The following is a 24,596-nucleotide window of genomic DNA, read 5'->3' on the forward strand; positions in this document are numbered from 1 at the left end:
TATTAAAGCTATTGAAACCATTCACTTCTGATTTGAATTCTTGGATACATTTTTCTATTGTACTTCTTCTGTATTTCTCTTGTACTTCTATTGGATTTCTTTGTGATTATCCATCCTTTGCTATAACATCTGGTTGATGGAAAAAAGATATCCCAGATCAGTGAGAGTATTTTTTCTAAGATTAAAAACAAAACTTTTTTTATTTTTTTCCCCCTCCCTAGAGACTCAGTTGTGCTGTTCCTTAACAGCACAGAGGGCACAATATCCAAACAAAATAATTTTTTTTTTCCCATAACCTCTTCTGGAAAGACTGATTCTATTTGCTTTTTGCCTCTTTCTTTTTAAAACATCACAATAATTAGAAGCCTGACATAAATCAAATAGCTCTTCCATGGCTGAAATGTTGTTTTCCTTCTACACCTCAGCAGGAGGATTTACTCTTCATCATTTTGACAGCTGAGGCAGTGTACGTGAAACAGGTGATCCCAGCTAACAAAGCATGTTTCGCATGACAGCCTGCTGGGCAGGAGAGGAAGGATTTAAGAATTACATAACAGAATTAAGCACTGAACATTTCAGGTGCTTTAAAATCAGTTCAGGACTATATATTTTGTCAAATAAAGGAGAGATTTTTTCTTCGAAATGGATTACCTCAGAGAACATATTTTTATCTTGGAACCTTAGTTTTGTTGTTGCTGTTGTTTTCCATTGTAGTCCCATAAAATTTGAAGATAAGATTTATACAAGTTTACGGAAAATATCTCCTGAAAGAAACAACCTCCACGCTATTGTTCAACTGTGCAAACAACCCTCATCAGATAAACTTTAACAGTCAGCCTTACAAAGAAATCTGATATGCAGCCGCTCCTCGAAGAAGAGGCTGCTGTGGAAGAAAGATGAGAAGGTATTTTTCCTGAATGTGTTGTGTTCTTCTGCAGGTACAGAGGCTGGTGGATGGATACTGTGTTTGTTAGCCTGCCTCTGTTTTGTCGAGTCAGGTTCAGAGACGATACTGTTTATAACCAATTTCCCTGGTCATGGGAAAGTTCATTCTACAATTTTATGAGTAATGCTCAGTTTATTTACCGCAGGAGGCAAAGAATGAGTAACTGGAATGTGCTCTGCAAAGGAAGCAGTTCAAGGGTGGAGTGCCTATTTCTCAGGAAATCTTGTGAAATTTGTCTTATCTCCCTAATGCAAATCTCAAGAGGCTCAAACCATTCCTCTCTCCCCTGTGTGTCTTTAAGCACAAGCCGTGCCATCTGCAGCAGGCGATCCTGATAACCTTCTGGGGTTGTGGGCCTGATTTAAAAGAACAATTTCTTCCAGCCTGCAGGTAAAAGATCTTATGAATTGTGAAACGGCTTCATAGCAGTCATTTTTTGGAGGACAGGACAAAGTTTCCTCTCCCCTCATTACAAATGCACCTGCTGTGTCTCATTTCAGTCAGGTGCTGATTGCATCAACAAACATTTCACTACCTCCTAATCCTAAGGAGTTCAGTTCACCACTTAAAACAGGGAAAGGGAGAAATTTGATTGTCCTCTTCTTTTCTTCCTTTCCCCTCCTCTCCTCCCTTCTCCTCTCCTGTTCTTTCTTGGCAACCATATCCGACCAGTACAGATTGGATCAATCTGTAGCTTCCAGCATTGTGAATCAGGGTGCTGGTAATTTTTACTCTTTCCTGGTCTGCTTTAAGAGCTGAATGCCAGATAGGAAGTCCCCTTCTGTTGCTGTGAAGAGCTGGTCAAACCCACTGAGCTCATCACAGAGGTCCTATTGCTTGGCAGGAAAGCAGCAGAACAGCTGGGGCTTTTTCTTCTCAGCCCTCTCCTTAGCCAGAGCTGACCAAGCAGCTTCTGCTTTTCAGGACAGCTCCTGCTTCTTGCTGGAGACTCACCTGGGACTGTGGAGAAGTTCTGGCATGTGACTGTGGAGATATGGAGATGTGCCTCTCCACCCCTCAAGTCTTTTCCCTTGGGTGATGTACCTGATTCAAACACTGCAGTTAAAAACCAACCAACCAAACAAGAAGCAAGTCAACCCTTCAGGGCCATCACCGGGGACCATGTCTCCAGCCTACACCGTTGGCTTAGCAGCCTGACTACAGAGCCTGCAGGTCTACTGGAGAACAACGCCTGCACCATGACGGCTTTTCTCTACCCTCCAGAGCCTGTGAACAGCAAGCGAGCAGCCTGCTGCTTTATGGCAGAGGAGGGGGGAGCTTTGCCTGCACATACAATAACAGTGGGCTCAAAGTGCAAAGTTCAGACACGAGGCTAGATGTAAACTGCTGTGGCCATTGCATCACGTATCATGCCTGGATGAGTCTGAGGTGTTGTGAAATATTTCTTATTTGTGACAGTGAATCCACAGCAGAATGTCAATTGCACTCTGGTACCAAGAGCTGCTTAACCTGGCATCTGGGTGTATGGAATTGGCTGACGTTGCATGAGAGGCTGCTCAGTTTTATGATGGTATTGAAGCACCTTTGATTTCCAGTGATTCATCTAGTTCTTTCTTAATGAAAACCATTACCAAGTCATTAAGATGCCAACTACCTAGCAGAAAAAAAAATTAAAAGATAAAGAGCAAATTATTAAAAAAAAAAAAAAAAAAAAGGTAATAACCAACTTCCCCTGACCCACAGGCCTACATTTTTCAATACTTCTAGAATGCCCAGGACAATAAATACAAATATTATTTAATACTGACTTTGGAGTTAAACTTTTCAGTTTTGTAGGTGCTATTCCTACTTTTCGTGTCTTCACAATTGCCTTTTCTTAAAACAAACAAATAAACAAACAAAAAAGAGAGCAATTGTGTCTTGCACATTGTGCTAAACTCCTTAACGTTACCAATTCCTAAACTCTCTTTTTGGTTTCTTGATGCCAGCAGCCAAACTTTTTCCAGTATTTCCTTTGACTATGGAAATTACTTGGCCTGTGGCCTCCTCCTTTGGTTAGCTTTCACTTAGTTTTCAGTTTTGCTTAGTGATTGCTGAAATCACTTGAGGTTGTTTCCCTTTCGTGTAACCAAATCCACAAGATTGTCTTTTTTTTTTTTTTTTCCTGAAAACGTCATGTGAACTAATGCTTGCTATTAAGTGATTTTATGAGTTGAGAAAATGAGCCATACAATATTTACAGGTCTCACTCAGGGATACATAGGAAATCAAGAGCAATGTGGTCATTATTGCCTGAATTGTCTAATATTCAAAGTTGCTTTAAGCATAAAAATCTTCCTTTGCCTTTAGTCTCCTTTGTGATTGTTCTGTTACCTCTTTGTCTAGTTTCATATCCAGCTTTTATCTATCATATTGCTGTTCTTACAGCCCCATGTAGTGGTGTATTATATCAATGTACTTTCACACATCACTGGTATTTTTTGCTGCAGTAGCAGCAAATATTCCCAGAGAAGCATTTGTTGTCTTTTGTACCAAATACCATATCTTCTACCTCCTCCCTATTTATAACCCCAGACCAGCTGAGGCTGGAAGGTGCCTCTGGAGATCGCCTGGTCCAAGCTCTGCTCAGGGCTCTGCAGTGAGACTCGGCTGCGTGGATCTGTGTCCCATCAGGTGTTGAACACCTCCAGGGATGGGGACTCCACGGCCTCTCCAGGCAACCCATTCCCATGTTGGAGCACCTTCACAGTGCTGCCTTTTGTTTATGTGAAATTTCCTGTATTTCAGTTTGTGCCCAATGCCTCTTGTCCTGTCATTGGGTAACACTGAGAAGAGTCTGGCTCTGCTGTCTTTACTCCCTCTGCCAGGTATTTATGCACATGAATAAATCCCCCTGAGCCTTCTCTTCTCCAGGCTGAGCAGTCTCAGCTCTCGCTGCCGCTCCTCTAATGTCAGATACTCCAGTCCCTCAATCATCTTTGTGGCCCTGCACTGAACTTGCACCAGCAAGTACTGGGGATCTTGTACTGAGCGTCCCCACCCTGGACCCAGCACTGCAGGTGTGTCTCACCAGGGCTGAGCAGAGGGCAAGGATCAGCTCTCAATCTGATGGCTATGCTCTGCCTAGTGCAGCATAGGGTGTTACTGACCTTCTTTGCTATGAGTACACATTGGTGACTCAAATATATATATAGATAGATATATTAATTTAAAATGTTCTATCTTATTCCTAAATCTTTGTATTGTTTCTATCCCGGTCTTCCTGAAAATGTAACTTGCTGTCTTCCACTTCAAAGCAAATATATTTGTTGTTTTCAGAAACCACAGTGGATGCATTTTTCTTACATTTCTTTCCTCTTATTTATGCAACTAAAAAGCCTTTTGCTCTCAGCTTTCCTTGCAAAATCTCAGTTTAAGCCTGCACCTGAAAAAGCTTCTATGGTTCTCTATGCCCATATCGTTGCTTGATTTCATTTTTTTTTTCTGCTCCTTGGCAACAACCATCAAAAAATCAGCTCAGCGGCCCTTAGCTTTCCTCCTGCTATTCAGACCCTCGCCCACGATGCCATTCCTTCCACTCACCCCCTCTGCCAGGTCTCATGCCCTTGGGTACCTCTTCAGCAGCAAACCGCAGCGGGCATAGTTTCTTTGCTAGCAGATGGAGCCGGTGGTTTGCCTGTGGTTGTTCCAGCTCATGACATTTGTTGCCTTTCCTTTTCTAGTTTGTTCATGGCACAGGTGCCCAGGAATGCCTGACTAACAAAACCGCAGGCAATGCTTTTCTGGGATCTGGTTTGTATGGACCAAAGTGCAGGAGTGTTTTCTATTATTATCTTCTTAAAAGTATTCAGTGGGTCCACTGCTTTTTCTGTCGCAGCTCCCAGATTTCCCCAATCATCTCTGTTGTAAACCTCCTGAAGACAGTGCCTGAACTTAGACATAATTTTCAGTTGAATTTTACTACTAGAGAATCCGAGATAGTTGAAAAAGTGCATTTTCTTGGTTACTGGAAAGATGTAAGAATAAGAAGTGAAGGGTGTGATAATCAGAGTTAAAGCAAAAGCCAGTACTTGAGATAAAGATACATGAAATACAGCCAGCTGCCACTGGATGGCTCTGCTTGGACAGTGCACACGTGCCAATACAACTAACACAACAAGACCACTGCAATACCTCTTGGGTATCTGTGATTTTTGTGGTATTTTGATAGATTATCAAAAAATCCCTTATTAGCCTGAGTGTTTTCAACTTCATTGTGTTACACTGATGTATCCTAAAAAAAAAAACTATGAAAAGAATAAACAAAAATCTGTTGCAAGGTCTTGTTTTCTAGTTAAAAGCTCTCTCCCTGACAACTTGAAGCCTCAGCACTAGCGACTAGTTGTCACTAAACCAAGAAGTAATTCAGCAGCATGAGGTGTGATTTATTCTTAACAAAGATTCAATACAAGCGTCAGAATTAGAGTGTGTATCATGTGGCAGGATTTCATACAGGCAGGCAGTATTCCAGCCTGTCTGTACTGCCTCTGGATACAACACGAAAGTTTTGTAATATAATTAACTGGCTCCCACCTTGGAATTACACAGCTAGTCTTGGCTCATCCCAGAGAGTCCATCTAACCAGAGTGGAAATCTGATCAGAAGAAAGCCAGGAAGAAAACTACGGATGTCGTAGTGAGATGGTCCTGCAGAGATGAATAGCCTTCCTTGTCCTCAAGGCACAGACAGATGAAACAAGCTTCTCCTCTTACAGCTGGGAGTTGCTGAAGCTTAAGCCTGTTAAATCTGGTGACCTGCTGAGAAGGGAAGCTCACCCAAAGGAAAAAATCAGAAAAAGGTTCCTGGGGGGAGAAAGCCAAGGGGAGGAGGGAACGGAAGGCTACACCCTGCTCTGGCCACGTTGATAAAATAATGTCAGGCTCTGCTGTCCTCTGCCTAGGACCATGCTGTTGGCTGCAGAAATCTCCCTCTAGACACTGTATTTTAAAAATTCTTCTTGAATGAAAGGTGGAACAACATTTCAAGCAGCAAAAGCATTTCCTCCCAGGTCTACCGGTTAGTCTTAAAAGGAATCTAATGATGATGCTTTTCTATCTGGTACATAGGATGCAATTAGCTGCAACTTAATTAAGTGAGCAGATAGGAGTAGCCATTTTGGACTTGTGAAGCAAAAATTGCATTATAACACCCTGTGTTCAAAGAAGCTGGGATTCCTGCAGTAGGAAATGATCTGGCACTACGGAGCTGAGATACAGGCTCAAGCACTTTTTATTCTGCAGTTACATCTAAATGCAGTGATCTGGAATGGCTGCTTAATTTGTTTAGCACCTGAAGTACATTTGCTACTCATACTGAGATTTACAAATAAAATATAATAATGAAGGTATTTTTTCACATTGCTTGCAGAAAATATTTATGAGTTTCCAGCATTTAAAGTTTTCAGTGTATGCAAAGCATTAAACAAAACTAAAGACAGGGAGAAACAAACAACCCTTCACATTATATATGCACATTTTGAAAGTGTAGGGACTTACAAAAGAATCATGCATACTGGGGAAATATCCAGGCAAGCAAAAGGCACTGCTAAGTTTCTCCATTGAAACTGGACTTTCTAAAAAATGGGCTGGGCTTTCCACAACACAAATTCTACGAAAGGAGCAGAACTGATCTCTTTGTACCCTGGAACGCTTAACAAATGACCCCAGAAGACTCCTAAAGAGACCTGGAAGGTACAAACGCAAGCAGGGGTTTGTAGCTGCTGATAACCCATTTAGCCAAGCAGGCTGCTGAGTTGGGCAGGAATAAGGTACATTGCTGAAAGAAGGTGCAGTTTGCACTCTGCCCAGCACAGCGCAGTTTCAAGCTGCTCTCTGCTGCTGACTGAAAAGCTGTGATGTGTTTCACGGTATTTACTGTGTACACCAATACTTCAGTACATATATATCTGTGTATCTATACATTGTGGATCCCCTTTTAGCCTCACTGTTATCTAATGCTAGAGAGATGTAAAAAAGCAGACGACATTTAGATTATTTTTTATTTAAAAAAAATATATAAATTATCATACTATTAATTAAAAAAAAGAAAAAGAAGAAAAAAAAACTTTTTTTTTTTTTTTTTTTCCCAGACCTTGGCAATGGAAAGAGGCCGATCAGCCCTACACAATACTTTTTTTGGTGTTTTACAAGCACTGTGCTTCATACACTCCAGATTAAATAACAGTGTTTATACAATTATGTGCCCATACATAGTTGTGCACAGAAAACACATCACACTCTCTGCTGTCAGTGGGATCACCTGTGCAATAAGGTACTTTATCATCTGGAATGCACCGGTGCAGCATTATTTATGGTCTTTGTAAAAAACACATAGGTAGAGCAGTTTGACCACTAAGATAAAAATAAGATTATGAATGAAGACAAGTTGAGAAAGATTTTGGAAGTGTGAAAACAGCAATCACATAGTTCATGTAAAGTATGAGAGGAGAAAGAGCATGCACTGAAAAGACTCCATCAGCTGGCTGTGCATTCCTAGCAAGGCTAATGCTGGGAACAGACAGTATAACAGCTTCAATATACCCAGTCCAACATCGCTGCCCTTTCTCAAAGCAAACTCCCATTGAAGATTTTATCACAGGGTGCAATGGTCTTGCTTCTAATTTTCTTAGATAAAAGGCCTTGTTTTTCTTTTTGACTTGCACAGAGTTTGAACCTGTAGATTTTTTATTGACTAGAAAGAGCATGCAAGTCAACAAATAGTTCACTTGTCGCTGAAGTACAAAAAGCAAGTCACAATACAACAAGAAATCAGGAGGGTCATGGTCCTTGCCCCTGTAGATAACTAAAAGATCCAGTAGTCATTTGCATGATGAAATAGCTGTTTTATTTTTAAGCATGTAACATCAAATGCTGGGTGCCTAACGTGACCTCACAAGGCATGCCCAAGGTGCTGCCCCGCCTTGCTGGGGGGCTCCTGGCAGCAAGGCGCCGGGCACGCAGCACAGCCAGACCTCTCCATGCTGTGGAGGGAAATACAACCGGCTTTGCTACAGCAAGGAGCAGGAATCATTCGTCATCATTTTTTATGACAAAGTACTGAATAATGTGCTTATCTCTTTCCCATACCCACTTCCCTTCCAAAGACTGTTTTAAAATATCCCCTTTGTCATATTGCACAAAGTAATTATACACTAGGTGATAATCTTAAGGTGTTGTCCTAAACCTTTTTAAATTCCAAAATTCCTAGTTAATGGCATAGACCTACCAAACAAGGGTAGAGCTAAAACTGCTTGATAACCTGATGGAGCTTACTGCGTATATACCTGCTTGAATATATGCACAAGAAAATTGATTTATTTTCCGCATTTATTCCTACTACTAATTTTAAGAAAAAGCTGCAGAATATGGGTCCTCTCAAAGGCTCCCCAGTTACAATTTCTAGTAAAGACATTTCACGTACAGCTGGCAGGCAGCTGCCTTTGTGCTGCTTGACAAAACAGTCCCAGGCTATGCAGAGATTTATATGGAACCTCTGTGGTGCAGCCTGTAGCTGTACAGAAGGAAATCCAGCCCTCTCTCTTACGTTTATAGCAGTGTAGCTTTATCACTTACAATATATTGAGACACACTAATTCAATGGCATCAGCGGATGAGGTTTTCTTCATGAAGACATGATAAACTGTCCAGCACTATCTTATAGATGAGCCTCTTGACAGCATTTTTCTGCTCTGCCTACATCAGCCTGTACTGCATCACAGCCAGAGTAGATGTGGACAGCAAAACAGCTGGTGCTGAAACCATGAAACCACGGTATGAAGTTATTTTGGACTACCTCTATTGTGGTCCCATGAGGAATCCTGTTTCATGTGCTTCGAGACAGGTCTGTGAGGCAAACCAGAGCACAGCGAGTGCATACACCCGGCAGATTTGTTTTGAAAACACACTCCTGAACTCAAATAAAAAGACGAGATAGATGCACATAGTGCATCTTCTTGGGAGTGCTCTTTGGAGTAGAAGGATTGTGGTAAGAAGGAAAGAAGGAACAGTGCAGCTTACCTGAAGCACTTTTCTCTTTAGAGGATGTGGATACAGTACTCTTGATGCATTGGACTTGCTGTTACATCCTTGAAACTGTGCACGTCCTCTGTCCCTTAAGGTATGTCCCATACCAATCTCAAAGCCATAGTCATTGTCCATGCACCTCAAGCTTGGAGGGTGAACTCCCCATTGCCCAGAGTATTTTAACGTACTGCCCCTGCGAAGACAAGCTGAGTGCACCTTGTGTCGAACCTTCCTCACAAGTTTTGCAGCGAAAACAAAACCTGATAAACCAGCTAACCTGTGCTGTTTGGGAGGAAGCTGAGATTTAAGAAGCTCTGCAGACAACAAAATAGTCCTGAAGTGAAGTGCATTTCTGCTTTGGCATCTCACTCTTCATGTATATTTGGCAACACCACAATCTTGACAGGTCTAGATGCCTTGCTGTGTCAATTAAAAAGAAAATGGTAGGTAATGGTTGAAATATAATAAACCATAAATCACAAAAAGACGAGCACTTTATCTAAGATTGTTTTAGATGTTCAATTCATTAAGGTGAACAATTTTTGGTTTTGTTTGTTTTAAACGGTTAATAAAGAGAAGTCTGGCTGCATGGACTGAGTGTGTTGTAACCAGTTATTTTAACAATACACTGTTTCACAATGAAGTTTCATTTAGACATAAAAGAGGAAGCAAGGCTAGCATGTTGTGGTTCAGTCAGTTATAAAACCCCCTCAACTCCTAAGGGACTTTCTTTCTATACTTCTGCACTGTAGAGGATTGGAAATAAAGCATATGTCATCTTAGAAGTGTATTTGAAAAGGAAATAAAAACAGAACGCTGCATTTTGGGGTAGGACAGGCGCACAGGAAGCTTTAAACAGATTGTAAGACAACCAGTTTGTGTACCTGGTCAGCTGCTGTATCTTTGGAGGTAAGAAATAAAATATACTATGCGCTATATAAAAGTGTGAAAATGTTGCTCTTGCTTACCAAAGCAGCTTGGTTCTGTTTGTATGGGATTGCAGCTGGTAGCTGGTGAAATGAAGATGTGCTTTTTCTGACTGTTCTGAATGCCTGCACACGTTTGCAGAGTCCCAGCCACCGTCCACATGCAATTTCTGCCTTAAGAAGCGATAAGAGCATTTCAAAAGTGCTGTCTTCAGAACCACAATTGACTGTGATTGTGAATGTAAAAAATTTTTGATTGATCCTCTGATCCTTCTGGAGACTGTCATAAAATCATACTAAACTAATGTTATTCAGAATACTTTTACAGGGAGTCTTACCACGTGTATTGTTTTTAGAATCATTATGGTATTTTTTATTGATTTTTGCATGGTAGTATACTGTTCAAATCATCTTAGAAGTGTTGTACTCTATTTTTGGATTAGAAATAAAAATAGGCACTGTAATAGACACAAATGGGCATAATGTTAAAAATATTAATAGAAAACATGTTGAGACTTTTTTATTTTGAAAAACGGAAAGATGATGTTAAAAAATATAAACAAAGAAATTTTGTCATTGCGTTTTCCTGATTCACAGCCAATTTCCTGGTTCGGTGCAAATTCACAGTATGACATGGGTGTACACCCTCCCCTCCTTTTTTATACCCTTTAGCAGATGTGACCAATGTTTGAAGGTTTGTTAGTGCAACGTTTCCCTCACTCCTCCTGGGAAACCCCTTCAGCTTTTTCTGTCTTTCTTGCTTTACCATTTATTCTTTTCACTTCTAGAAAGTGTATTCTATACCACGTGCACATGAATTTATTTCCCTTTTATTTCAGCTGCTTAGATACAAAATATTTCCGTGCAAATAGTTCAGTCATAACAACAACTGACAACTAATTAAAATAAACACAGAAATGCAGAAACAGGAAATTATTTCCACCCCGGGGAAAAGCACAGTCTAGAAATATTATGTAGTCAAGTCATCCTAATGAATGCGGAGCTTGATCCCTTCCTGCCTTACTTTTCATATTGCTGCTTACAGCTTTGCATGTTAGATGTAAAATGCTATCGAATCAGATTGATGGTGTCCTAAAACAAGTTTGTATGGGTACAGATGATTAAGGAAAATGTGGAAAGCAATAAATCAGGCTGGCTTTGTAAAAAGCTTCAAGGAACTAATAAAACAGATTGGATGGGAAATGATTTAAGAGCTCGAGAAGCTCTATTTACCCACATACACTTTTTGTTTTATTTTTATGGAATTCTGTCCCCCCAAAACTCCACTTAAAGATACAACAGCACTCAAACATACATTAAGAATGTATTTTTCAAAGTGAAGGAAGCCAGGTGCTCTTGGAGTTCATTGCCATCCATTTAGCATGACTGTGTAGACATTTGTCAAACAAGAACATTTCACATTACAATAAACATATAAAGCATAATGCATTTTCTGAGGAGATCTCTCTGTTGCTTCCTTGGACAATGTGATTCCTTCATGCTCTTGAAATACGGGCTTTTCATCCTCTTCAACCTTCTCTATCTGTTCCCCACAAAGCAGCCCATACATCCTTGTGGGACTCCTAGCTTTCCTGCAACTCCTGAACTGTGGACATGTGAATAAAGATGAGCTGGGCTTCGATTTTCTTCTGAAGGAAGACAAAAAGATCTGAGCTAAGAGAGTTGGGGGGGCGGGGGGGGTAAAAGGTGCTTGGCTCAGGACTGCTGCTGCTGCTGCTGCTGGAAGAGCCTCATGGCACAGTCCCATGGGTCTCAGGTCTTCCAGAGCAACAGTAGGGGAAGCGACAAACACAGCGGATCACATTTGGATGCTTGTGCAGAAGCACCGCTTAGCTGGTCCTCTTCTCTTCTGCCTTGGGCAAAGTGGGCCAACTCCCACCTCAAGCAGCAGCCTCCATTACCTTTACCTAAGCCAGCTCTGGGCACTGGAGATAGCCCTTAACAAATGGGGTTCAGACACCAAAACCCATGGGTTTCATGCATTAAGGAAGGGCTATATACTCATCCATACGCACAGCTCATTTCACTTCCTTCTTCACTGTCCTGATTTCCCCATGCTGGCTGCACTGAGGCTTCTCAGGAGCTGTTTCATCCCAGCCCTGGTGGAAGGTGAGATGTGGATCCCACAGCATATGCGGGCTTGCTGCTCCAGCCTACCCTGCCTGCCGGGGGAACTCTCACATGCATGCCCTGCAGTTTGAGGGAGATCTCAAACCTCAGCGAAGGGTCCGTTTCTCCACAGACTATAAAAGTGACTGTTAATTCTAGGAAAAAACATACCAAAGATGAATCCACAAGGTCTGGGTTCCCTTGAAATGTGCAGACTTTAATTGCAGTCCAGACCTACTGTCAGCTAGAACATAGGCTGTATCTATAGCTTAATTAAGCTATACCTATAGCTATACCCAGTGCTATAACTTGAACTGAAACCACCAAGAGCACAACTTCAGTGCCATTCAGAGCCTCACTCAGAGAACTGAAAGCCAGATATATTCCATTTCAAAACAGGCCTTTCTATTCTCTGAGCTTTCTGTCCCCTCCTTTTGCAATGCAAAATAATATCCCTTTCCCCACAGAGCAGTGATCCCAGCTGGCACCACGTTCTTTCCATTCTCCCTAGCAACTTTTGATCTTGCTCAGGTTTTTTACGGGACACAATTTATCATACCACTTTGTGCACACTTCTCATGTGTTCCTTAAGCTTTTTGCTTACCCTAAGCCAAGAACCCCCATTCTATTTGCTTGCTCCCAGACTAAAATATGAGGTCTTTATGCAAACATTGGTGCCATCTCCAAGCATTATATTCCAGCAAATTTGCCACCACTCAGAAAATAGTAGCAATAGCACTGGATTCTCCACATGGCTTTAAACATTCATCCTGCCTTTAGGCTTTTCTTCTTCTGAAAAACTGAACAAAAACCCCAGGGAAGGCCTACGAGTTTTTAAGATCTTCTGAGAGTAATAAAGACTACGTAAGATAGAAAAGACTGTAAAGCAGACAGCCTGCTCCCTCTGTCTCCACTGTGATCTGTGCTTAGATAGGATGTAGCCAGCTCCCCTTGCCAAGACAGTAGCTGTGCAAGGAAATATTGGTTTGTTCACTTTGTGTGCAAAATGCACCAGATCAATATTGTAGACCAGACTGTTCTTCCTTCTACAACAAAAATAGAGCAATTATATTCAGGAAGAGGAAAGTGAAAGGTGAACTTAAGGAGCGTGAAACCCCAGATATTGAAAGGCATTAGATACAATCCCCATGCATTTGCAGTCTTGGTGTATAGGTGTGTGTGTGGCACAGGAGGGGGACTAAGAGAAGGGACAAAAGAAAGCAGAATTAATGAAAACTGTCATCCTTGTCTGATGTAAAATACAAGAATTAAGCATGACCCAACTGTGTGGCCAGCCATCAGTCGTGATGGAATAACAATGTGATATGGGTATATGATAAGTATTAGGACCAGAGATATATGTAGCTCACTTCTGCATTCTGGCTCTCGACAACACCCATCAGAGTTTCAATTAGCTTTCCTTGCAGAGCTGTGAATATCATCAGATTAGTGCCACAGCTCTTGCAACCTTCAGAGGGTAAACTTGTAACTCGTTCAACAAAACATGTAATTCGTAAGCATGACGGGAGCCCGATCTTTTTGAATTTGCCTGTTCTTTTGTTTCCACTTCAGTCTCAGACCCTGTGCTCTAAAACTCTGAAAATGGGTACTGCAGAATGCAGCACGAAGAAATGAAACCAGCAGTTTCATTTCCCTAATGTATCACCTTATGACAGAAACAAGATGCATCTGGGTAGTAGGAAAGACAGAAGTGTCACATGCTACCTGAACATGCATGGCTTTGCGCATGTTGGTTAAGAAGCGAATAGGCCAGATGTTATATTTTCACTTGTTTCTCAGAATCAACATTAAAAATAAATGTAGGAATAAGTGTCTAACAGTTCCTGCTACCCTAAGCTGGTGGCAACTTGACACAAAAGCCCTCTGGGTAAGGGCAAGAGGGGAAGGGAACAGCCTTTGCACTGCACAAGGAGGGGAAAGAAGGAAAAGGGGAGGAGAAGGGGAGGTTTACAACAAGAGCACCTCAGGCATTTGGGTGAGATTTCTGTGGTGGTACCTTAATTACAGCTAAAACCTAACACAAGACAACAGCAACTTACTGCAAAGATTGGCAAGCTCCAAATATATATATATATATATATATTTGCCTCTCATGGAGAGGGAGTAAAATGGACTATATTTCATTAAATGTTACCTGCCTGTGGGAAATCTTACACAACTTGAAGCAGCAGAAGGGATTCAGAGTCACCAAAGCAAGTGTTTGGATATATTTAATTTTCATGAATATTTCCTTCTGAAGGAAGATTATTTTTTTCCTTCAGCAGCCATCTTCATAGTGTGGAAGTGATTTATTTTCCCCCTGAGGAAAGTCTTTTCTCACACTATCTTCTTGCCAACATATGCCTCAAGTCCATATCCACAGTTAGACAGGATTTAGCCAACATTTAATACTACTGCAGCATTTTGCACTAGCAACTGCAACACAAGAGATACCTGACTCAGAAATGAAAGTCTTTTCACTCTTTTAAAATATTAGTTGAACAGTCATCAGCAGCAATGATGTAGTACTGCATGTGCTGCAGAGATCCCACCTTTCCACTATTCACACTTTGTGGAAATATGTTCCAGTGCTCCTTTACAGCAGGTGCTTTGACAACTAATTGGGATATATGCTTAAATCTACACAGACAATATCTGTAAGGATTAAAATGATGTAATCAGATTAAATAGTAAGTGAAAGAAGTACCCACTGTTTAAACAAAGAATTTATTTGCTCCTCTATCACACAAGATATTTTGTCCTAAACAAAGAAAAATATATCTATTTAAGATTTACTTTCTCACTCCTGGACCACACAATTTCATTAGGACATCTTTCCCACGAATCACCTCCTCGACATCTGTTTAAATGAAAGGCACAAAGATTGAGTTATGAACAATTACATGGCAGTGGAACTGCTAAAGTGTGGGCAGAACATTTGCTGAGGAGCAGACACATTTCTGTCCTTGCTAGTGAGCCCTGTCTTTTACTGCTAACACGGCTACACAGCTTTTGAGAATGAGCCACCAGCTCAGTGACTGTATAGGGTTAGTGACTTCTGGAACCTGGTTGTGCCTTTGTAGTAACGCAATGAGAACTGTTTTCAGAGCTGGTGATACTCATGGCTAATACAACAGTGAAGGAGCTGGAGTACTTCTGTAATGCACATCTGCCTATGCATTGCACTGAAATGTGTCTTTTCAAAAGCACACTGCATCTAGGGCAGTCAGTTTAAGAAGATCCTTTTATAGTAGCTGGAGAGTGGTAAGCACATGTAGGGCACAATTCATCTAATTTCAATTCGGGTGTCTAAAACAAGTCTCATGAGTCATGTCTCCAAAAAGCCTTGCTTGTGTCACTGACATTTTAATGTCTAAAAACTAGAGACAATTCCATCCAGCTTAGCATATGGAAGTGTGAAGTGCTAATTTAATGATCTGAGACTTCTTAGTGAAAAAGGATCCCCACCTACAGACATTGATCAGTCTGGATAATAAAGGGTTATGCTCTTGATACGAGTCTCAAGTCAACATAGTTTAGAGGCAGATGACAAACCACACACAATAAAGTTGCTTCAGAGAGGGAAAGGGGGGGGGGGGGAACCTTGGCTTTTTAGCTGAAATAAAGGGCAAAAATATAAATATTTAAATGCAAGCTATTATAACACTTATTACCACAGCAAACCACTTCTTGTTCCTCTCTTCCCAATTCACTTGTCTTTGGATGTATCGTACATACCATATGCTGTGTTACACAGAATATACTTTGATGCAATTGAGTTAACAGCACAACAGGGAGACAATCTGATCACTTCACTTATTGACTCAAGCCCCCCAGAAAGACAGAGACATGCGTTAATGTCCAAATCAGAAATATATCTCGGCAGTTTGTAACAGAGGTGTGAGTATAATCATCACTCACTGACTTGGTAACGAACTAATGGTTTCTTCTTGTCATTTTTCTGTCTGCTGGTGGTTCCTTTCCTTTCTCGAAGGATGCTGTCGGAAGGTTACCTTCACAGAATTGCCTACCTTTGTGAAGACCTGAGCTCTGAGCTCTGCACCAACGTGGCAGCTGAGGAAGTGGTGTATGAAATGAGGTCCATTAATTATTCTTCCAGGGATGAAGCACAAGGAAAAAGCTTCCTTCAGAGATGCAGATCTGCTGGCAAATGTTTTTCCTCAGTCCACTCTAAAGGCAGCAAACACAGCAGAAGGCAGAAGGATAATCTCCTGCAGCCCACGCAGCACCCAGCGCCCGAAGGACAGACATCTCCAGCTATGGACATCTGCGAGGGGCTGGCAAGAAAAGACACCTACCTGGTTCCATCCTCCTGCAAAAGCATCTGCAAGAACTACAATGACTTGCATATAGCTGGGGACTACGTGGTGCCTATTAGCTCAGTGGCGTCAGATTTTACCTGCGACAGTGGCATTGGCCCCTTCCTGGAGTCCTCAGAGATTCCGCCGCCGATGGAGTCCATGAGGGTCCCCCCCAGCGAGACCATCCGCAGGCCAGTCCAAGGCTTCTCGTCGTGCTGGCGGCTGGCGAGCTTAATGCCACACCAGCAGCCTCTCTCTGACTCGGCCCTCAATGACTACCTCGAGCAGAAGCTGGTGGAGCTGTACAAGCAGTACATCATGGATAGCACAGCAAACAGGGCATCCCCCACTCAGATCCTGGCCTCGGAGCTCATCATGACTAACGTAGACCAAATCAGCATGCAGATATCACGAGAGAGGAATATGGAGACCACCAAGGCCAAAGACATTGTCATCAGCCGCTTCCTACAAATAGCCAGTGAACAAATATCCTCTGAAATTAGCACACCCAGTCTGCATATTTCCCAGTACAGCAACACTAATGTGTAGTATTTGAATTTCTACAGTTAGACAGCTTTTAGGTTCTGCAAACTCATTTTTTATTTTTTATTTTTTATTTTTTATTTTTTATTTTTTATTTTTTATTTTTTATTTTTTATTTTTTATTTTTTATTTTTTATTTTTTATTTTTTATTTTTTATTTTTTATTTTTTTTTATCTCTTCAGACATCTTTCTGCTTCGTTAAAATTTACTTACTGTTTACCAGTTACATTTTCCAGCACATGTTAAGTCAAAATATCTGTACTGCACAGATGTCCCCCTATTGTGTGCCAGATGAATTACATTTTTTTAAAAATGTTTTTTCCCAAAGGCTTATTTCACTGAGTGAGTCATGGACATTAAAAAAAAAATTGGTAGAAAAATGACTAAGAGCATATGACACTCTTCCAGATGCTCCCTTTCTTCCCCCTTGACATGTCATTTCAACTTTCCTCCCCTGGAACATGCCATCCTACCTGAGGGTCTTTGTGAAGCTAAGGCTCACACCCCTGAAAGCGCAGGGATCGCAGAGCCACAGAAACAGAGAATTCAGGATGCCATCTGGTTCATCTCCCTGACCCAAACTGCTTTACTTACAACACCTCTGTCAGATGTTCTTTTTTTTATTCTGTTCTTAAAGATACCAAGTAGTAGACACTTTACAGGTTCTTCTATATTAGCTCTAATTAATCCATTGGTGTTTTCCTATTCAAAAGTTACCATCCCTTTTTGCAAAGCAAAACTCTGTTTCCAGACAGACTTCATCAGCGGGAGTGTGCGTGTATAGCTGTATATTTTGTGCCGAGCTGAACTTCTACGACGGACGCCAGTGACTTGTGATGACAGACAGACACCGTGTTTGTCAGCGACTTACAGACTTGTGGCTGTGGAGTGGTCATGTAGGCATAGTGGTGATAATAAGGTGAATGCTTCTTTCTCTTCCCCTTATTTTTAAGAGAATTTCAAATTGAAAAATAAGGGCTAAGCCAAAGCCCGGGTAATTAACGTGACCAATTCTTTTGGCCACTAAAGGAAAGAAGAAACAGACCACTCAGCAGCATGACCAACCCCTCCTTTTGTTATTAGTGTTGCTCTGTGTAATAGGCCAAGGTCATTTGAACTTGACATATATCTAATAGAAAGGTCTTCCGTAAAATCTCACAAGTCTTAAAAAAGAAGAAGAAAAAAATAAATAGCTGCCTCAAGGGCAAGGATGGTTACCTGCTTTGAGTCTGTATGATATATAACACATTGACAATGACAATCCATCATTGGCTGAGTTTCTAAGTTTAAATATAATGTAAATACTAATTTATAATAAATATTCATCAAATGTTTTCATGCCAGTGATTCATGCCAGTGATTCAACACTGTTGTTTTGGCCTTTGTGTTCCTCTTTTGTTTTGTTTTACAAATGTAAGGCATGCATTTATGTGTATTTCAAAAACAAATGCAAAGTAGTAAACATGTCAGTTTATTTTATTGCTGCTCTCTTCCCAGAGACTACTGGATAAGTCAGTATATTTTCCTGCTTGTGCATTGAAGGGGTATCCAAAAAACAGTTGCTATACGAATCTTTCCTGTGTGAATTCAGAGGCTGTACTTCTGTTGCCATAGCAGCCTACCCCAATACTATTATTCAACAACTCAAGATTGCTAATTTCTGGCTTCTAATGTTTCTAGACTTTTATCAAATTCAATTTACAAATAGAAAAAATACTATTCTAAAGAGACAGTAACATTCAAGTAAATGTACAGTCGTGTTCTGCATGCAAAATCCATTATCAATAGATCTCTCAAATTTTTTAATTTATCCCAGAATAAAAAGATAAACAAGAATCTATGAAAATGGCTTGCAGAAGACAGCAAAAGCAAGCAGTCATTTTTTATGTCCTACAAATGAATGATCAATTTCCTCAAAATGTTTTTTTTTTTTTTTGTTTATTCCTATTGACATTCACTTGACTGTAGTCGTGTAGTAGCACAAAACAAAAAGAGAGCAACTTCCAGAGTCAAATACGTACATAAATTCCCTTGCTGAAAGATCTGGCACCTTCATCAGAGAACATACTCCATTTTCGCACTCAACTCTACCCACTACATAAAGCATGCACTGTGTGAACAAAAGAGCTTTTTATCATCTGTGACTTGGAAGTCCAGATCTTGGTTCTCCTCCTAACTGGCAGATCTGTGACTGAGAGCTACAGGAAACATCCTCTGGCCACAGCCTCCATTCTGAGAAGAGATTTAGGAAATAGTAACAGCACCTGGGGAACAGGGGCTAAGCGGCTTGCCTACAGACTGATGTAGAAATGTGGTTTCGCTTACAGTGTTGACGCCTTAGCTACTGTGTCAGAGTGCTGCAATGAGGATTTGGGGCTGGGCTTTCAGAGGAAAGAGCTATTACAGAAACTCACTATGCAGCTGTGCAGAAAAGACAGCTCTTTAGTGTAAGACAGCACGGCTGCTGCAATCAGAGGGCATGCTGGATGCTTACATTGGATTATTCAATCAATGACAAATCACTCCATGTGTACAGAGCTTTCTCCCAGGCAAATCACTTAGTATAATCACACCTACTCTCACATAAAGGTCTTACTTTGTATTATTGGACTGACATTTATGAATTTTATTCATATAAGGGTCATAATCTTTGTAGAAGCTGATTTATGCTGGAAAAAGAGCATTCAACCACTTCCTCCCGAAATATGGCTATTTTATTTCCCCTGCCTAAGTATAATTCCTTGTTTCACTTTGAACCCTACTGTGTATCTGTTTCTCATATGAATTACATACCATCCCAGTCCCTGAAGCAATACTGAGTAACTCTTGGATGTGACTTTTGCATAAACAAACAAATATTTCTTACTTTCCACTACGCTCAGCTGAAAGTTCATTTAAATCTCTGTCCTTCCTCCATTTAAAACTAATCTTCTTCTGCATGAGTGCCTCTCTAGGTGTGTCTGTTTCCTGCTAAAAGCACTTGGATAGCAATTAGGCTGCTATTAGCATGAGTCAGGTTGTTATCTAAAGCGATTACCATCTTCTCTCTCCTTCTCCCTCCCTCTCTCCCTCCCTCCCCTCCTCATCTGTCTCAGGGTCAAACGTTTAAAGAGAGAGATCCCATTTGTTTAGTATCTTTGTTAAATAATCATTTTTAAGGCAGAGGCTCATCGCTACTGGACACTGATGGAGTTCTGGTGGCTGGTGAGTGTAGTTTGAAAGGAAAGCCTGAAGTCTGGCCTCATGACTATTTCCCAGCAATAGGACGATCTGAGTAGGACAAAGATCACTCGAGAAGAAAATAATAATAATTAAAAAAGGAGCAAAGATTTCAAAAATAGGTTGGTTCCTATTTTGTCCAACTGTCAAGAAACTGATTATAGAAGGACCACCATCAGCATATTCCAGTAGCTTCCTGAGACGTTTCTTCACAGAACATTTTGCTATTAACATGATTATTAGCATCTAGGAGTTTTATTGTTTATACGTAGTGCAACTGTGCCCCTAAGAGTCCAAGGCTGTCACCGCAGGGCCACTGAACGCTCCTGGGAGCTGCCAGGAGGGCTGGATGTGCAGTGTGAGAAGCAAAATCCTCGGGGAGGAGAAAAGAGGGAAAGGAGGTTGCTGCAATAAGGGCAACCTCTGGCTCCTGTCTTTGGGTTTAAACCCTGTGCCGGCTCTGGTTTCTGGTTTTTGTGCCAAGACGTGGCTGTGGAGGGAAGGAAAAGGGATATAAAGCATGGGCTGAGCTCTGTGCTGAATGTGAAAGTGAGCATTTCACGCTCCGGTTGCTGTGTTCAGATGAAGACAGAAAGCTAACAACCTAAAACTGAAATAAATGAAGTTCTGCAGCAGCCAGGCGTAGTGCTGGGGCTTCAGTGCCAAGGCAGCTGCTGTGGGGCAGGACCTGGGTGAGACGGGGGCACCTTGAGGTCTGGCTTATTCCTGCTGCTACTGGCCTTCCACACCTGACGTAGGGGCAGCTATTAAGGACCACCCCTTCCCCTAGCCTCTTTCTACTATGGCTTTTTGTCAGAGACGGGACCTTCACCAGCTGTTAGGCCTGCCATGGGGAGGAGGGGACAAAGGGACTACATGATTTTTTACCATGCTTATCAGAGGTGCTGTAAAATGTAGTTACTAGCACTGGGTGTAGGTAGTATACCTTGTCCTCATAGATTCAGGAGGGACAATCGCTGACTTAGGGAGGTCACCAGGCTATAGTGATGACCTGACTACAGACTTTAAACCAATACCAGATATGAAAGGCCTGTTGTGCTTTTGCTAATTGACAGAGCTAGTAGCAAACCTCATTAAATGCAGCCCATTGGACTCAGAAAGGAAGCTGTACGCCCACGACAGCTGCTGGGCAGCCACTTGGCATCCCTGTACACCCAGGAGCATGGCGTCTCCCACAGAGCAGTACAGCAGCTGTGGAGGGTGTTCGGGAGAGACAGGAGCAGCTTCAGCTGCGTTAATTACACACAGTGCAGGCACTGCGGGCAGCTTCTCCACCAGCGTGAGCCGGCGGGGCTGGCCTCTGCTTGGCAAATAACGCTGACTGAGGGCCACGTTATTTGGTTAAAAACATCACTGTCTTAGAAATGGATACATAAAAATAACTAGCATATAAAGAAATAGAACTTTAGGTCAAAATGGAATTATTCATCTGCTTCTGCTGTATCAGGAAGAGATGTCTCGCTGTCTCACTGGCATTAATACCGACAGGATTAGGGTGACTTTTCAGAATATTAAGCAGGCTTTCCAATGGCTGAAGGGAGCAGTGTTCCTTAGGCTTTTCTAAACGTTGTGTGAACTACTCTGTCTGAAGTGGAAATGCCCTCAAGGAAAATTAGCAGTGCCTCATTTTGAGTTAGCATCTGATTACTGCTGAACTCCAGGCTGCCTTTCCCTCCAGCACTGCTTTCCCACTTTATCTCTCGAAAAGGCTGGTCACTGCACACTCCTACACTGTGCTGCCATGCCAGAGCTCTGAGGAAGGCCATGAGACCTCTCTCCCTCCTCCTGCCATGCTGCCTTGTTGCTTGTGGCCAGCCTGCTCTGGCTCTCCAGCCTCGCTCTTCCCTGCAGCCCCCCTGGCAGTAGGAGAAGGAGTAGCAGGGTGGTATGGCAGGACACTAAATACCTGGAGGGGAGCAGGGGTGATGTCTGAGGAGGATGGGAGCCTGCAGGCAGGCTGGTGTTGGCCCAGGTGAGAGGTCTCCATGGGCGGCTGTGGGCAACGGATGCCTATGTGGAGCCAGGGAGCCAGGTTTGTGAAATGGGCACAGGACTGCGGGCAGCGGAGTAAACAGGCTTCACAATCCTCCTGAGAAGATGCTTCCAGCCACTCCCCTACTGGGTGAGACAACAATCGTGCCAGCTCCACCCAAGCCATTTCTTGAGTTTACAGGGCTGCAAGACCCACCGTGGTCTCTCATCCACCCTCTCGTCCACCCCAGGTGTGCAGGCAAGGGCCCTTGGAGCTCTGTGCCCTCTCTGCAGGTGGTGCAAGGCCTTGGCTTAGGCCTCGGGGTCCGCAGCAGCCCCGGGCTGCCCAGTCCTGGCCCAGCACTCACAGAGCAGAGACCGGGCCGGAGGGATTTCTGAAAAGCCAAGGGAAGGGAAGGGAAGAGGTGAGAGTCACACCACTAGGCTCTGTGGCAGCTTTTTTCCTTTTTTATTTTATTTTATTTTTAATTTGTGTGTGTGTGTGTAATGGGAGATGAAGCTATGAGAATAAAATCACAGAAGGCAGAGCTGATTTAGGTAATTTTCATTGATGCGGTTCTCTGTATTTCATCTTTACATGCAAATTCCCTCTTTTCTGTAAGTGGATCATGTTTGGAGTGTAGGGGTAGAGCAGAGCAAAAAACCACAAACAAAAGGAAAACAAACAAAACAACAAGAACAAAAAACCAAACCAAGCAGTAATAATTTAAACAGTACCATTCTAACTCTGGTAGAGAATTCCAATGCATTTCTAAATGAAAACCTTGCAACAAAAGAAAAAAAAACAACACATATTAAGGATGTTAGAGGCAGGCAGAGCATGCCCCATCCCTGAACTTTTTCAAGATCAGGTTGAATGACATCCTGGGCAACCTAGTCTAGTGGAAGATGTCCCTGCTCATGGCAGGGGGGTTGAAAACAGGTGATCTCGAAGGTTCCTTCCAAACCAAACCGTTCTATAGTATGATATGATAGCAAAAATAGGATAGACAGTTTTAAGAAAGAGGTTAGGGGCTGTCAAGGCCAGCAGTTTAAACCAATTAATCTCAAGGTGTTGAACTATTTAGCAAAAGCTGGCTGACATATTACTTCAGAAACACAATGCTTGACTAAAGAGGTACAGTTGAGAAGTAAAAAAATTAAAGAAAAACCTACAGAACAGTCTGTTTTTGCATTAGTAAGGTTGTATTAAAAATGCACAGCAGTGTTCCTTTTGGTCTAGAGAATTCAAGCAGAAATTTGATTACGTGATTATATGAACTTAGAATCCATTATTTATAAAAACAGAATCTAACAGGTAGGAACAGGTAGTCTATCAAAAGATATTTTCCAAAAATAAGCACTGAAAAGGCCAGCAACTGATCCTGAGAGGGTCTAGGCACTCACAAATCTGTGTGTATTAAGTGGTTAGCATCAGAATGTACATAGCATAGTTTCAAAAATGCCCCCTGCTCTTGCATCCATCTTTAGGAGAGTGAAGTGACTCAAGAGCTGAGAAGGAGTGACAGCTCTTAGCATGTCTTGGGAAGATTGATTTTTGCTGATCCACAGATGAGAAACACCCAAGCCCCTTCTAGAAACATCCATCCCTAAATTCTCACTGTTTTAAAATAGGAACCAAAGATTCCTTGTTTTGGCTATATGTGGCAGCTGGCATCCCTTTGGTGTTTACAGGCCACAGCCAGTTTTGGTACTGAGCTGTGTTACTCAAGCACGTAGAGCAAAGAGGTCTCCTGGGATGCTGTGTCCTCCCTTGTCTGCGTGCTTCACTGGAAGTCCTCGTGGACGCTCCCTGGGCACACAGCCCCTCGCCTTAGGGGTGCTGTGGCAATCTCAGGTGTTGAGATGTATGGATGGCTGTGGTTCTTAGTCTCAGCAATCCAGAACCTTTGTTTAAAAAAAACATACATACATATCAATGGCACAAACATTTATGATGTATTCCTAATAAACAGCATTGTGCTCACTGTCTAGGCTGAGAAAAGGAAGGGCAAAGAAGGAGGGAACAGGCAGCAGCAGTGGAGAGGCAAGATGACTTGTCAGACGTAAACAGGTGGTGTGACAGTAAGTCATATGGACCTAATCAGCATTACTTTTACATTCTTTCCAGCATGTTCTGACTCTCTTATTATCCTGCTTTGTGGATAGACATCCACTTTCCCCAAATTCTCTTCTTTATAACTAGGTACATGATCCAGGTGAAATTCCAGGCTTCTGCTTCCAGTGCCTCTTCTCAGATGACACTTATCCATCTTTTAGACATCCCAGCATTTTCCAAACTCAAGAAGAAACTTCTGTGCTTGACATAACCATGGCTCAGGACAACTTCTCACACAATATTCACAGTGCATATTTACCAGACACTACATGTCACTACTACAACCCCTTATTCTCGCTGCTGCATGCATGTATCAGAAGTTCTTCACCTTCCTTCTTCAAGGAATTTGGACCTCCCTGGCTTCAGTCTCACAACAG

General features: G+C 42.0%; 1 protein-coding gene across 1 annotated transcript; it reads left to right on the forward strand.

Moving 5' to 3' along the window:
• The first annotated feature begins 8,935 nt into the window (after window positions 1–8,935).
• TASL (TLR adaptor interacting with endolysosomal SLC15A4) lies at window positions 8,936–20,203 on the forward strand. Its single transcript, XM_083821598.1, has 2 exons — window positions 8,936–9,876; window positions 16,018–20,203. The coding sequence occupies exon 2, from the start codon at window positions 16,019–16,021 to the stop codon at window positions 16,892–16,894; it is 876 nt and encodes a 291-aa protein (XP_083677724.1). The 5' UTR covers window positions 8,936–9,876; window position 16,018; the 3' UTR covers window positions 16,895–20,203.
• The last annotated feature ends 4,393 nt before the right edge of the window (window positions 20,204–24,596 follow it).

This window comes from Anser anser, assembly GCF_964211835.1.
Source record: "Anser anser genome assembly, chromosome: 1".
Classification (NCBI taxonomy): Eukaryota; Metazoa; Chordata; class Aves; order Anseriformes; family Anatidae; genus Anser; species Anser anser.